General features: G+C 45.1%; 1 protein-coding gene across 1 annotated transcript; it reads left to right on the top strand.

The window, feature by feature from the left end:
• The first annotated feature begins 1,958 nt into the window (after nucleotides 1-1,958).
• Nucleotides 1,959-13,713, top strand: NIFK (nucleolar protein interacting with the FHA domain of MKI67). The gene is made up of 7 exons (XM_022590591.2): nucleotides 1,959-2,109; nucleotides 3,073-3,210; nucleotides 6,735-6,843; nucleotides 8,901-9,112; nucleotides 12,135-12,197; nucleotides 12,320-12,391; nucleotides 12,771-13,713. Exons 1-7 carry the CDS (start codon nucleotides 2,005-2,007, stop codon nucleotides 12,957-12,959), a joined length of 888 nt encoding a protein of 295 aa, XP_022446299.1. The 5' UTR covers nucleotides 1,959-2,004; the 3' UTR covers nucleotides 12,960-13,713.
• The last annotated feature ends 1,388 nt before the right edge of the window (nucleotides 13,714-15,101 follow it).

The following is a 15,101-nucleotide window of genomic DNA, read 5'->3' as shown; positions in this document are numbered from 1 at the left end:
GAGGGAGGGTGGAAGGACAAACACAGGCGACACTAGCCTGTCACCTGGGGCACGCAGAAGGCCAGCTGCTAGTCTGATCATTAGTAGTGTTGCTGCTGCCACTAAAGAGTGCAGACTCCCCCACCCCTACCCCAGGAGACTTAACAATCATCTCACCCAATGTCTTCTTCACGGCTGAGAAGACTGAGGCCCCACCTGAGAGGAGGACAATCTCCCCTGGCACATGGCTGGGGGGTTTCTGGACTCTCTGACCAGGATGCCACATCAGCTCCCGTGACCACCTGCCCAGGTCCCAGAGTGACCCTTGGGCCCTGGGCAGCCGAGGAACAGCAGAAAAAGATGGTCCCCAGCAGGGCCAAAGCGTATGTCACGGGAAGGTGCTGTGAATGGCCCAGACTCAGAAGCGGGGAAATGAAACAGGTCCTGTCTGGGCTGCGGTGCGATCCAGGGGCTGAGAGACCCTGTCCCCAGTTAAGGGCTGACTTCTGTGGTCTGGTGAAGGCCATGGAGAGGGTGGCCTGGTAGCCTTCTGTGAACATCCAGGAGCTCCTGCAGCACCTGGTCCTAAAAGGCAAGACAGGTCCAGGACCAATCAAAGTATTTTCCTCAGAAAACCATTTCAGGCTGCACCAAATATGGTAACTGTATTCGTTTCCTAGGGCTGCCATTACAAATGATCACAAACTGAATGGCTTAAAACAGAAATGTCTTCTCTCACAGTTCTGGAGGCTAGAAATCCAAGTTCCAGATGCTGGTAGGGCCATGCTCTTGAAGGCTCTAGGGAAGAATCCTCCTTTACCTCTTCCCAGATTCCTGTGGTTGCCAGCAATCCTTGGCGTTCCTTAGCTTCCAACAGCATCACTCCAACCTCTGCCTCTGTCCTCACGCGGCATTCTCCCTGTGTGTGTGTGTGTGTGTGTGTGTGTGTGTGTCCCCAAACGTCCTTCTTCCTGTAAGGACATTAGTCATTGGATTAGGGCCCAACTTTCTCCAGCACGACCTCATCTGAACTTAATTACATCTGCAAAGACCCTGCTCGCATCACAGGTACTGGGTTAAACACTTGAACATATCTTTTGGGGGGATGCATTTCAACCCGGTTCAGAGATCAGTTCCCCATATCTCTACTCCTGATACTCAAAGTGTAATCCTCGGATCATCAGCCTCACCTGGGAGCTTGTGAGAGACACAAAACCTAGGGCCCTGCCCCCGACCTAGGAATCAGAATCGGCAGTCCATATGCTCTTTCAATTTTGCGAAGCCTTGGGTCACCACCTGATTCTTTGGGGGCCAGGAATTCCTGGAGGGGACTGAGAAGATTCGAGAGGAGAAACTCCCAGAAAAGAATTGCCAGTTTGCCTTCTTCCCGTCTTTGCTCCTCCCCTCCGCTCCCCATAGGAAGTATGAGATAAGTCAGGGATTCAAGCCTGGGAAAGAGAGGGTTGTTCACACACACACCTAAGGGAGGGTCCTTCAGGGAACCATAGAACTTGGTCTGTATCCTCTTGGTCAGTCCCCCTCTGGGGGACACAGGGGCCAGTATGTGACTCATACATCAAATATCTAACTTTGAGAACAGCCAAGATGCCTGCCCTGCAACAATGCAAAGAGGAAAAAGCATCTCCTACAAGAGACAAGAGAAGATGTGGTCCTTACTAAAGGATGAGATCAGCGTACAAAGGCCTTTCCAAGGCGAGCACCTGGCCACAGAGCTGACCTCAGCGGACGGGTGGAACCACGGGCAGGCAGGCTGCCGAAGTACTGAGCACCAGGCCGAGGGAACACCTCCAAAGGGCGGCAACCCTGGACATGCCCTGCGGCACCGGCCAAACAAGCAGTCCCTCCCGCCCTCTGGCCGCGCTGAGCTGCGCGGGGCCCGAGGCCCCGCCCCCGCACCCCCAAGCCCCGCCCCAGGCCCCTGCCGTCACTTCCGCTTTGGAGAAGCAGAGGGCTCGGCCCTTCCGGGAGTGAGGCGTGTGTCTTTTTCGCCTGCGAGCTGGCGACATGGCGGCCTTCACTGGCCCGGCCAAGCCGCTCCTGTCCCTGAACCCGCAGGAGGATACCAAGTTTAAGAAGGAGGTGGCACAGGTTCGCCGGCGCGCAAGCAAGGTGAGCGGCCAGCGCGGCCCGGGCCGCGAGGGGAGGCGAGGGACGGGGTCTGGGGGTCCTGCCCGGCGCGCCTCGGCCTCCCCACGCCTGTGCTTCGTCTGGGGTCACCCCGGGCGGGCCCGGACCTCACGAGGTAGGAGGCCGAGATTTCCCCGGGAGGACCGAGAAAAGACGCGGTTGGGCCGTGGGCCTTAGGGTCCTCCGAGGGGTAAGGGGTGGGTATGGGAGAGGGGTGCACGAGGAGAGGAGAGGAGAGCCAGCTGCTGGGTCGGCCCGCGTCCCGCTCGCGGATCAGCCTCACCCCGGAGCCGTCCTGCTTCCGCTTTGCCCCCGAACTGGGGAGGTTCGTTTGCCCGGTTAGTGGTTTTGGAATTCTTAAAAAACAGTATTTGCCAAGCTCCATTTGCTGCCTAGGAGTTGGCACTCCGGGCTGGGAGTGGGAGGCTGAGAAGACCGCCTACTGCTTGATGGTTGTCCTCTTGGGGAGATAGACATTACACAGCCAATTTTTTTTTTAACCTTTATTTTTGTTGAGGTATAGTTGATTTACAGTGTTGTGTTAATTTCCGCTGTACAGGGAAGTGATACAGTTGTATGTATATGTGTATGTGTGTATATACATATATATATTCTTTTCCGTATTTTTTCCATTATGGTTTATCACAGGATATTGAATGCAGTTCCCTATGCTCTACAGGAGGACCTTGTTGTTTATCCATTCTAGATACAATAGTTTGCATCTGCTAACCCCACCCTCCCAATCCATCCCTCCCCCTCCCTTGGCAACCATTAGTCTGTTCTCTATGTCTAAACAGCTAATTCTTTAGTGTGTTATGGTAAGTGGAAATACAGAGTAGGTTCTTGACCTCTTGTCTTAGACTGAGAGCAAGGAGTTTCACAAGTTTTGTTGCATTGTGACTTCTTATTACAAAGAAAATATTTGCCCGGTCTTTGTGTCTTCAGCAACAGGAGAAACAAAAACTTACTCCTGGAGTGATCTATGTGGGCCACTTACCTCCGTCGCTTTATGAAACCCAGATCCGAGCATATTTCTCCCAGTTTGGCACTGTTACAAGATTCAGACTGTCCAGGAGTACCAAGGTAGGATTTTTGTATTGAATTAGATTGTTTTATTTTCCAAAAGTGTATCATCCTTGACAGTTTATGGAGCATGTTTGCATGTTATCACTTATTACTCTTCATTCCAGAAAGGGGTTGGATAAGGTCTAGAACCTGAAGCAGCCATGAGAGCAAAATCAGTATTCCTGTAAATGTTTGCTTTGCTTTTTAAGAAAAAAAAGGTAATTGCTTCAAGTCCTCAAAGTAAATTGACAATCCCAATAAATGAGTCCTGTTTGTCTTGTGACTGCTAAGCCAGGGGTATGTGAACTTCAGTTTGAGGAGCAGGTTCATACATCTTGTATCAGCCTCTGATATGTAGCATCACTGTGACAGCAAAGGTTTGTATTGTGGGTAGTTGGGTAAGGACACTGGAGCCAGACTACCTAGGTATGAGGCCTGTCTCTACATGTTATTGGTTGTGTGACTAGGGACAAATTCTATAACCTCTCCATGCTTCTGTCTTCTGATTTTCATATTTGTAAGATACCACCTCCTAGGAGTATCTAATCGAAGATAAATATGGTAATAAGTGTAAGATTCTTAGAACATCTGACACACAAAGTACTATATAAACGTTATTGTTGTATCATACCTACGTCCTAATAAGGAAAGGTTTATGTGGTTTGTTTCATTAATAGAGGAGTGGCCCACTTTATTTTCTTCCCACACATACACTTTATTGGTTGTAACCGTAGAGTTCTTGTTATTGGAATCTCTTTTTTTCTCAGTACGGTTTTTCCACATTTTCCCACTTGAGTTAAAGCAAATCAGAGTTAACTATTTGTTGTCACTGCTCTGTTCCTTTGCTTGAATATACTACAGTTTATTTATCCACTCTCCTGTTGAAACCTAGGTTTTTTCCAGTCTTGTAGGTGAAGCTGCTAGGAACATTCTTGGTGCAGGTGTAGGCAACTTTCTCTAGAACGGTATTTTTCAGACCTTCAGTCCACAATAAGAAATCTACAAGGCAACACACATGTACGTGTACATAAACATAAATGAAAAACAAGTCCCAGGAGATGATACTTAACCTTTCTATTCAGTTTTGTAACAATACTTTTCTGACCTACTAAATTCATTTTGTTGCCCTCTAAAAGGTCAGACTCTGAGTTTGAAAAATAGAGCTTTACAGCCTATCCTCAGGATGACTGAGTGCAGAATGAGTTTCTCCATATTGAGTATAGCTGTTCCCCAACTTTGTATTCTGAAAATGTTCGGGTCTACAGGGAAGTAGAAAGAATGGTGTAATGAACGTCCCTCCCCTGGATTCACACGTTATTAATATCCTGACGCATTAGCTTCATCTCTTCCCGTATCTATAAAAAGGTACACACCTCTTTGTTTTGTTGAACCTTTTGAAGCAAGTGGCAGTTGTAATGCTTTAATACTAAACGCATAATCATCAATTTAAGAACGAGGACATTCTGCCATGTAATCCCAGTGTAAAAATCTATTTACTGTCCATCGTCACATACACCCGTGGTCCCTGCCCACCCTGGGATCCAGTTAGGGTCCGTGCATTGCACGTGCTTGTTTAGCTCTTCATCCTGTCTCGAACGGTCTCTTTACTCCTGTTTTGCTTGTTTGGTTTTTCTTGACATAGGCTTTTTTGGAGAGTTGAGGCCAGTTGTCTTGGAATGCGTGCTCCTTGCTGAGATGCACTGGAATGCATCATTTCCAGCTTTGTTGCATAGTAAAGCTACCGCCTCCCCACACACCCTGGTCTTGACTGTTTGCTTGGTATTGTCAGCATTCTGGGATTACTAGGTCGAGGTGTTGGCTTTTAAGTTTTTGGATTTTTGGACACCTGGCATGTATTTTCACATCAGGTTTCAAAAGATTTATTAGTTCACAGTGTGGTACATTGAGCTAGATTTCACAGTGTTTTACACTCCACCATCCTTCCTCTCCTGAGTTGGGATTGTAAAAGGACTGTCAGATTTTACCAGAATCGTCCTGTTGCAGATAACTGAACTGAGACTCTGGGTTGTGGCCGTGTCTGAGTTGTTAGTCGCTGGCGCAGGTGGTGCTAGGAGTGAGCCTCCTGGCCTCCAACTCTGTTGAGCCACACACCCTTTAAATGGTTTCTCATTTCCAGGATCACATGACCAGTTCTGAGCCATATCTGAGAATATGTTGTTTAATGCAAGATTGTAAAGTATTTCTAGTCGTTGTCGGTAAGAGCTGGATCTGTAGTGGGGAAAAGTTCTTTTTCTACTGCCCTCCTAAGGTCCCTGGCTGGCACCCTGTAAATTGGACTGCAAAAAGGGATTAACAAGACCAAAACAAACACCTAAAATGTATGCTTACACGTGGGACTGCTCGGAGAGGAATAACTCAAAGGGTTGGTTAGAACTTGGGCCTATACAGCATCTTGGCAAAGGAGCAAAACATTTTGGGGAGCGACAAGACGAAGGAAAAGTGCTTTGAGTTTTTAGGGCTGCAAATTGTGGGAAGGCAAATATACGGGAGACTAATGATGGATAAGGTCTACTTCGTAAAGTTTATCGTGTAGAGTCCTCTAACTTCTGTCTTTCTGGTAGAGGGAGGAAGACACCTTTGTAAATTCATGTCCTGTTTTTAGGTAAATAAGGGGAGGACAGAGAGTTTTTCTTGTATCTGTTTCTCAATTCCTTCATCTCAAAATAATCCTATGCCAAAGGAGCGGATGTTGGGCAGGCATACCCTGCCACCCTGCAGTAACATGTTTTGAGTACTTGACAGACATCTTGTGGAGCGCTTACAGATTATTTCATATTTTCCTAGCAACCCTGTGAGAGTGGTTATAGAAGGAAAAACTGAGGCTTGAACATTCCTTACCCGATTAAGTGTCAGAGCCAGGGTCCATACCTGGGCATTCGGACTCTAGAACTCTTGTTACCGAGCTCAGTGAGAAAAATCCACTGTATGTTACAGTGCGGAGGCCAAGAACTCCGGATGTCCACGTCAGAGGATGTCCTTTGCCCCCAGCCATGGAGAAGCCCAGTCACTAGTAAACATGACAGTGTATCAGTATTTTATTGATTAACTTTAGAGACACTGAGGAGTTCATTTCTTTTCAGTTTTTCCATATAAAATGGGAATTATATCACATGCATTCTTTGTGAAGTATTATACCATCTCCTGGGTAGTATTAATAAATACATGGATGACGTGACCACCACCCATGAGATCAATAACAAGTAAAGGGCTGGGGGGCCTCCCACATTTCCTTTATGGTGGGCTGTTGCTATTGGATGAATTCCAACTACAGTAATGTATTCATCATACGTAATCAAAGTCCCAGGAATGCTTCAAAATCAGTGGCAAGTTCAGACTATTCTGAACTTTTCTTTCCCCATAACAGTCCCCGGACTATGTGATTTGAAGTTGGAATTAAAGGTGTCTTAATGTTATTCAGTGAGGGGGCTAATGTACATTATTTAAACTAATGACATTTTAGGAGTTTGATGGCACATCAGAATTTAATTGTTCTGCTTTCTGTGGTGGGTTTTCCATTGCAGACTGGAAATAGCAAAGGCTATGGCTTTGTGGAGTTTGAATCTGAAGATGTTGCCAAAATAGCTGCTGAAACGATGAACAACTACCTTTTTGGCGAAAGACTCTTGAAGTGTGAGTACCCGTCTTACCTGTGGGGCTGCGGGGACGCCTCCCGCTGACGGGAGGGAAGGACGGGTTGCTTAGCTGCTTGGATCCCCCCACCCCACCCCTGGGGTGATTCTCTTAAGCAGTGGTGCAAGGGTTTAAGTGCATTTTCCAGACAGGGTCTAATGGGAACTTCTAAATCTTCCAGAGTGAGAGCTGCTTTAGGCTGAGATGGGGTTGGTTAGGTTCCTTGAGTAAATAGGAAGAGCTTCCTAGTGGGATGTGGAAGGGCTCCCTGAGAAGGAGTCACTGAAGTTGAAACCTGAGAACTACGAAACAGTGAGCCAGGTGAAGGGGTGGGAGTGGGGATTTGCTGAGGGGACAGCAGCTGCAGAGCCAAACTGACTGACCATATTCACCTGCAAGGAGAATCACAAGAGGTGCAGGAGGAGAATGAGAGGAAGGGAGGTCAGGTTACTGGAGGCCTTGTAAAGCGGGAGACCAGAGTGTACCCCGAGGACAGCAGGACCCACTGATGGGTTCTAGACCGGACGACCTTTAGCGTGAGGAGTCACGTTTCAGTCGGCCCGCATGGCAGTGGCTGCAGCACCTCCATGAGAGAAGCCATCGGGAGTGGCAGGATGGCCGCTGATTAGAAGTTCACCCTGCAGGTGTAGGGCCGCCAGCGACTAGCCTCCCAGAGCAGCGCCCTCCGGAGGCGGGGCTGAGCTTCCGGCCGCCCTGTGCTCGGGCTGGAGGGCGCCCATCCCAGTGTCCAAGTAGCACCCCTCTACTTCGGCTCCTGTTGCTAAGAGAGTCCCAGTAACTCCTGAGGTCCTGCGTTCGTTCACACATTAAAAACGCGGCTCTTGGGCTTCCCTGGTGGCGCAGTGGTTGAGAGTCCACCTGCTGATGCAGGGGACACGGGTTCATGCCCTGGTCCGGGAAGATCCCACATGCTGCGGAGCGGCTGGGCCCGTGAGCCATGGCCGCTGAGCCTACGCGTCCAGAGCCTGTGCTCCGCAACGGGAGAGGCCACAACAGTGAGAGGCCCGCATACCGCAAAAAAACACAAAAAAACAAAAACGTGGCTCTTGCTGGGACGAAATGGGCTGAGTGGGTAACCACGTGTATCAGATCAGTGCTGTGCTGTATCTGACTTTTGAAAGATGGCACAAAGGGCTCTGAACTCGGATACGAGTGAGATTAGCCACGTCATCACCAGTTGTTTGTTTCTTTTTTAATTTTTTGGCTGCACTGCTCAGCATGTGGATCTTGGTTCCCTGACCAGGGATCGAACCTGTGCCCCGTGCAGTGGAAGCGTGGAGTCTTAACCGCTGGACTGCCAGGGAATTACCAAACCACCCCCCCTTTTTTTCTTTTAATGGAAGCAGTTTATCTTGGAGGTGATCCCAGGAAAATACCTGTAAGGAGTGGCGACATGGGGCAGGGGGAGGAAGTCGATAATAAGTTAGTGAAAAGGGTATGTTAGCAAGCAGGTTACCACTTAGGCAGCTGGGCTCCGTCCTGCTGGTAACACTGGGAGACAGAATTATCCCACCTGACAAGAAAGGGAACTGGGATGTTTGTGTACCAACTCCCCATTCATCACTGGTGGAGGGTGGATTCCAGGGGTTTTGGCTTGCCTTGCATGTGGGCCCAGTGTGTGTCCGTGAGCAGAGAGATGCAGATAAGCAGTGAGCTGCCTTAGTCCTGGGCGGGTGCCCAGAGGATCGGCGCTTCTGCTACCGTGGGTCACACAGTCTAAAAGTAGGGATCCTTTTAGCTTCAGGAGCCCTGAGACTTGATACCATCCACGCTCTCCTCTGTGCTACTTGTCTTTGTTCACTCACGAACCTCTAGTCCTGGAATTGCTCTTGGCACATACACAGTGAGTGTTTGATAAATAGTTGTGGGCTGTATGACTTTCCCTTGGGCACCTGCTTTATCTTTCAGGCTTCTCCACTAAATGGGGGACGTGTCATTTTGATTGTGCAGTGAGGAATGACACGGGAAATTCTACAGTTAATGTGAAAATCCTTTCCCTCCCACGTGGTCGAAAACCTTTTTTATTATTATTATAGGTCATTTTATACCACCTGAAAAAGTACATGAAAAACTTTTTAGGGAGTGGCATATGCCATTTAAAAGGCCATCATATCCAGCAGTGAAACGGTATAATCAGAATCGGACACTTCTTCAAAAGCTACGGATGGAAGAGCGATTTAAAAAGAAGGAAAAATCACTCAGGAAGAGATTGGCTAAGAAGGGAATTGATTATGACTTCCCTTCACTGGTAGGTATTGCTTTGTATAAAGTATCTAACCCAGTACTTTGATCCCATGCTAGGTTTTGACTAAATTTTGTCATAGCAATCGTATTATCTCCATTATACAGAAAAGGAAACTCCTGAAAGGGATTAGCTGATTTGCAACATTTACCTGATTTAGTAATTTTAGATTATTGAAGTTAAACCCTATTTGACCCAACACCATAATGCTTGTAGATTACTAGTAAAGGTGTCATTGCCAGAATTAAATGTTTGGTTTATTATATGTTATCAGTAAATATCAAGACTGTAAATTGACCATCCTTTTTATGCCATTCTAGTTAAAATTTTGTTTCATGGTCTTCTAAGTTGGAAATACTCCCAAAGTGTACGTCAGAATTAACCAGTCAGCATGAATTCTGTGGATTAAATGAGTGGGAGTTGAAATACAGGAAGGCTCCTTACATGCATGGGTTAACAGATTTTCATCCAGTTCTTCATTGCTTGCTGAACAAGGAGACCTTGCTGAATCTCTCCTCCCTCTTTCATAGTAAAGAGAGTTCTACATCTATAATTAAAAAACAAGAATGCAGGTCATTAGGGTATGGATAGCACAGGTAAAGATCTTATTTTTTTCCTTGACTATATCTTGAGATTGTTTTGGCTCTTCCATAGACCCTGTCGGCTTATTTCCAAAAGGTTAATTAGTTGGTAAGAGATGGTATCTGTTACCAAGTTTATTAGGTCTTTTAACCTTATCCAGAAACTGGAAGACCAAGTTGCTATCCTTGGGCCCAGTTCCTGGCTGTTTTTTTTTTTCCTTTCTATTGTTGTTGCTTTTTTTTTCCTTTTTTTCTTTTCTTTCTCATTGAAGTATAGTTGATTTACAATATTATATTAGTTTCAGGTGTAAAACAGCGATTTAATATTTTTATCGATTATACTCCATTTAAAGTATAAAACATTGGCTGTATTTTCCTGTGTTGTAATATATCCTTGTGGCTTTTTAAATTTATTTTATTAATTTATGTATTTGTTTTTATTTTTGGCTGCGTTGGGTCTTTGTGGCTGCACGCAGGCTTTGTCTAGTTGCGGTGAGTGGGCTTCTCATTGCGGTGGCTTCTCTTGTTGCGGAGCACGGGCTCCAGGCGTGCAGGCTTCAATAGTTGTGGCTCACGGTCTCAGTAGTTGTGGCTCATGGGCTCAGTTGCTCCGCGGCATGTGGGATCTTCCGGGACCAGGGCTCAAATCTGTTTCCCCTGCATTGGCAGGTGGATTCTTAACCACTGTGCCACCAGGGAAGTCCCATTTTATACATAGTAGTTTGTATCTCTTAATCCCCTACCCCTATCTTGCCCCCCCCACCTTCTCTCTCCCCACCGGTAACCACTAGTTTGTTCTCTATATCTGTCTGTTTCTGTTTTGTTATATCTGTTTATTTGTTTTATTTTTTAGATTCCACATATAAGTGAAAACATACAGTATTTGTCTCTCTCTGTCTTGTTTCACTTAGCACAGTGCCCTCCTTTCCATCAAATGGCAAATTTTCGTTCTTTTTTATGGCTGAGTAATATTCCATTGTATATATGTACCACATCATCTTTATCCATTCATCTGTCGGTGGACACTTAAGTTGCTTCCATATTTTGGCTGTAATAAATAGTGCTGCAGTGAACATTGGGGTGCATGTATCTTTTCGAATTAGTGTTTTCATTTTCTTTGTATGCACATGAGTAGGGTTTTTGGATCATACAGTAATTCTATTTTTAGTTTTTTAAGGAACCTCCATAGTGTTCTCCATAGTGGCTGCACCAATTTACATTCGCACCGACAGTGTACAAGGATTCCCCTTTCTCCACATCCTCTCCAGCATTTGTTATTTGTGGTCTTCTTTTTTTTTTTTTTCTGTTCACGCTGTGCGGCATATGGGATCTGAGTTCCCCGACCAGGGATTGAACCCATGACCCCTGCATTGGGAGTGTAGATTCTTAACCACTGGACATCCAGGGAAGTCCCTGTTTGTGGTCTTTTTTATGATGGCCATTCTGACCGGTGTGAGGTGATACCTCACTGTGCCTGGTGGTTAATTCTTTCCCCAAATCCCAAACACAGCCTGTATTGATACATGTTAAAACAACACTATGTCACAGTTTGGGCCTTGGTACTCTTGTGATCCATTCAGGAGCTGGAGAACTGCTTTTCCTGTGCCCCGTATGTTACCTTGTAGGAAGCAGGCTGCTGCGTTCACTGTCCTGAACTTAAGCAGGACAGACCTCCTCTAGGGCCTGCCTTTTCACGTTCATCCTGGCTCCCCACTTCCTGACGCAGGATTCTCTGGCCAGCTCCAGGTTCTAGGCCTTCACTTCAGCCTCTGCAACTTCTGCCTGCTCCTCAGTTAGGCCCCTTTTGTAGTTTTGCCCTTTACTTAAGATCATTCACTGTATTTGTGGATTTTGCTTTTTAAATTGAAATGCTCCGGGGACTTCCATGATGGTCCAGTGGTAAAGAATCTGCTTTCAATGCAGAGGACTCCGGTTTGATCCCTGGTCGAGGAACTAAGATTAGTTGCCGCGGGGCAACTAATCCTGCACGCCTCAATTAGAGAGCCCGTGTTCCACAAGGTACAGAGCCCACGCGCTCTGGAGCCTGCATGCCACAACTAGAGAGAGAGAACCTGCACACCACGACTAGAGAGAAGCCTGCACGCCTCAGTGAAAGATCCCGCATGCCGCGATGAAGATCCTGCATGCCGCAGCTAAGACCCAATGCAACCATAAATAAATAAATAAATAAATAAATAAATAAATAAATAAATAAATAAATAAATAAATAAATAAATAAATAAAATATTTTTTAAAATAAAATAAAGTCTGCCCTGATCCGCATGTAAATTGCTACCCCCATATAAACAAACAAACAAATAAATAAATTGAAATGCTCTGTCATATAGAATTTATTCGTAATATGTATAAGGATCTAGTGGTAAGTTTTAAAATGTACATACGTGACACTGCTAGTTTACAACTTCTTTATGTTTACTTATGTTAAGGTCTTACATAAAAATGAGGAAAATGCTTCAAACACTGGTCCTCGAAATTCCAGAAAGCACCAGGTAAAACTTTAATTTATCATATTAACTACCAGATATTAGAGAAAGATAAATGGGGAAATACATTCAAGACTACTATAGCTGATATATATGCAGATTGATGAAGTCTCTTAAATTTATTTAAGGCTTTACGTAAGAAGAAGAAAAAAGCGTCTTTGGTCACTCCTAACACTCCTGAGAAGACTGTGGATAGCCAGGTACGATGGTCTTCAGAATTTTGGGAATCAGAAACTACAATTTAAAAGAGGAAAAGCAGTTGCTGCTACTGTCACTTTGCTAAAATTTCATTTAATCTTGGGACTTTGGTAAATCCTTACTGATGATTTAGCAGGCATAGTAGAGTCTTCCATCTAATACTCTGTCATGGAACATATCATATATCCATTAATTGTGAATTTTCATAGTAAGTGTGATAAGCACCTAAGCTCTTGATTATGTGCAGCTGTATCACCAAAAGATGCAAACAGGCCTAAAATAATATGCGTAACTTTTAATAAGAGAGGGGAGGTGATGGGGGGGTCATTCCTAGCATCTTCCCACATTCATGTATTATAATCTTTAACTTGTTGAACCCAGGGCCCCACGCCGGTTTGTACACCAACATTTTTGGAGAAACGAAAATCTGAAGTGGCTAAAATGAATGACGATGATAAAGATAATGAGATAGTTTTCAAACAGCCCATATCTGGTGTAAAAGAAGAAACAAAAGACACTCAGATGCCTACAAGTTCAAGGAAAAAAAGACGAAAAAAAAGCACCCAGTAATTCTGAATGTATTGTGTATGGTTGTTGTTCTGAAAAAGGTGATTTTATTATGGAGGCTGATTCTTTGTATTTAACTAGATAAGGTGGAATGCAATCAGTAACAAGATGGTTGGAGAAAAAACTGTCAATTCAAGTCAACAGGGAGAGCAGTCAGTGATATTGGCTTCCCCGCCCTCGCAGAAATGCAGGGGTGAGCACCAGCTCACAGCAGCCCGGCTCACGCTGCCTGTGCCCTGTCTCTACGGCTCTCTTCAGCTTGCATAGCTGCCTTTAGTTGCTCTGCCTGGGTAGCTTAAGTACTAGGCTGTAGCCTTTGTCGTTACCATCAAATAAAGAAAATAAAATCTTTACTAAGTGACCGTGTAAGTGGTTCTCTGCTAGACCCATCAGGTGGCTGAAACTGGACGTTAAATTGTATGAAGGGTGAGAAGGCAGCGTCACTATTAATAGGGATTCATTTATGTATATGGGATCATTTTTACCAATGTTGTTAGTTTGGGGTGGGCTAGCATGGATTAATTAATAACTACATCCTGTGTCAGTATCATCAATCTGGAATTAGACTTCAAGATTCAAGCAGTGACCGCCAGGTAAACTTTTTCTATATTTTTTTTGTATGCAAGGGGGACTTGGCTGTCTTGAAGTAAAATTGTTGGTTTTCACCTTTTCAACTATCTTTAAGTTTCTGATGCTCTTGAAATATGCTTTTGTATCAGCTAATTCAGGTTCATTAAAAACATTCATTGCCACCAAACATTTTTTTCATCTAATACTTGTTAAATACTTACTCTTATAAGATACTGGGCTGGGTGAGTTGGGTTTAAGTATATACAAAGGGCATGTTCTACCTCTGGGATAGTCCCTGATGCAAAGAGTATGCTCGCCCTGTGTTCACTGAGCTGCGTATCAGAACTGCCTCCCTCTTTGAACAGTGTCTGAACTTGTCGATCTGGAAGTCCATCTGGTGTCCCCTTCTGGGAAAGCAGCAGGTAAGCTCATCAGTGCAGCCTGTCAGGTTTTGAATAGTTCCCGGTTCCTGACCTACAACGCGGCCACCCCAGTGCGGCGTGGTACCACCTATCATCACTTGACGCGTGCTGTGCCCTGGAGCTGGGAGACAGTGATTTCATCTTGAGCAGATATCGCGGCAATGGATATTTCCTACAAGAAACAGAGTTGAAGTTAAAGAATGTTTTCCTGGGGACTAGGTTAGGATCTTCAGAAGAAGTAGCATGGGTTTGATTTTCAAGTTTTGTGGGGAGAAAATTATGAGTCAAGCGGAAACCCCATGGGCCAATAAAATATGAAACTTTGCAGTATGTGGGGTAAATAAGGTGAAGAGGATACAATTCAAAACTGTACATTGAGAATGACCACAAGTATGTAAAATGGTATTCTTCTTTAAATGGGAAGTTAAACATCAAAATTCTATTTTGAAAACAAGCATCTGTTGCTTTTATATATAATCATTACAAAAAAACTGTAGAGGAAAAAGGCATTATTCCAGAGACAAGATTCAGTTGTAGCCAGACATTTCACATGCTGTGTCATATTTGCCCTGAGATGGGGCAGCAAGTGAATAAATGCTTGACATGGTGTGAAAAGAGGTTTTCTCCTTTTGCTAGCATTATTTGGAATACATTGTGGCCATATCCAAGGCAACTGATTGCTATGACTGGAAATTGTCACCCTGGCTGACCATATGCTAATATGAACCCCAGTCTCGGTGTGATACAACAAAGGCTGTGGCTCAAAGACTGATACAAGGTAGGCAAGATAGGACAGTTGTCCCCATGCAGTGGCTGTGAAGCCGATGGCTGCATCTCCTTAGCCCACAAGTGTGATACATGTATATACATAATTTTGCACTTTCTGTAGGTGGAAATAATCATGTGGCTTAAACCTAACTATGTCGTAGGTCATCCTGTGGACCACAAGGCGATTGACTATACTGGGTCGAAGCCCAACCTTCTGCAGAGTTTTACATTTTTAAATGGTGGAAAAAAATCTAGAAGTAAATGTTACGGAGTTCCCTGGAGGCCTAGTGGTTAGGATTCCGGGCTTCCACTGCTGTGACCCCAGGTTCAATCCTTTGTCGGGGAACTGAGATCCCACAAGCCCCCAGCCAAAAAAAAAAAAAAG

This window comes from Delphinapterus leucas, chromosome 8 (genome assembly GCF_059928025.1).
Source record: "Delphinapterus leucas isolate spDelLeu-1000000601 "Yukka" chromosome 8, BTC_Dleu_Yukka2, whole genome shotgun sequence".
Lineage (NCBI taxonomy): Eukaryota > Metazoa > Chordata > Mammalia > Artiodactyla > Monodontidae > Delphinapterus > Delphinapterus leucas.
This window is presented reverse-complemented; position numbering and strand designations above follow the sequence as displayed.

Coding starts and splice junctions, on each gene's coding strand:
- NIFK (XM_022590591.2), top strand. CDS start 2,005: ATGGCGGCCTTCACTGGCCCGGCCAAGCCGCTCCTGTCCCTGAACCCG. Junction 6,844..8,900: donor TGGCGAAAGACTCTTGAAGT/GTGAGTACCCGT, acceptor TTATTATTATAG/GTCATTTTATACCACCTGAA. Junction 12,392..12,770: donor AGAAGACTGTGGATAGCCAG/GTACGATGGTCT, acceptor TGTTGAACCCAG/GGCCCCACGCCGGTTTGTAC.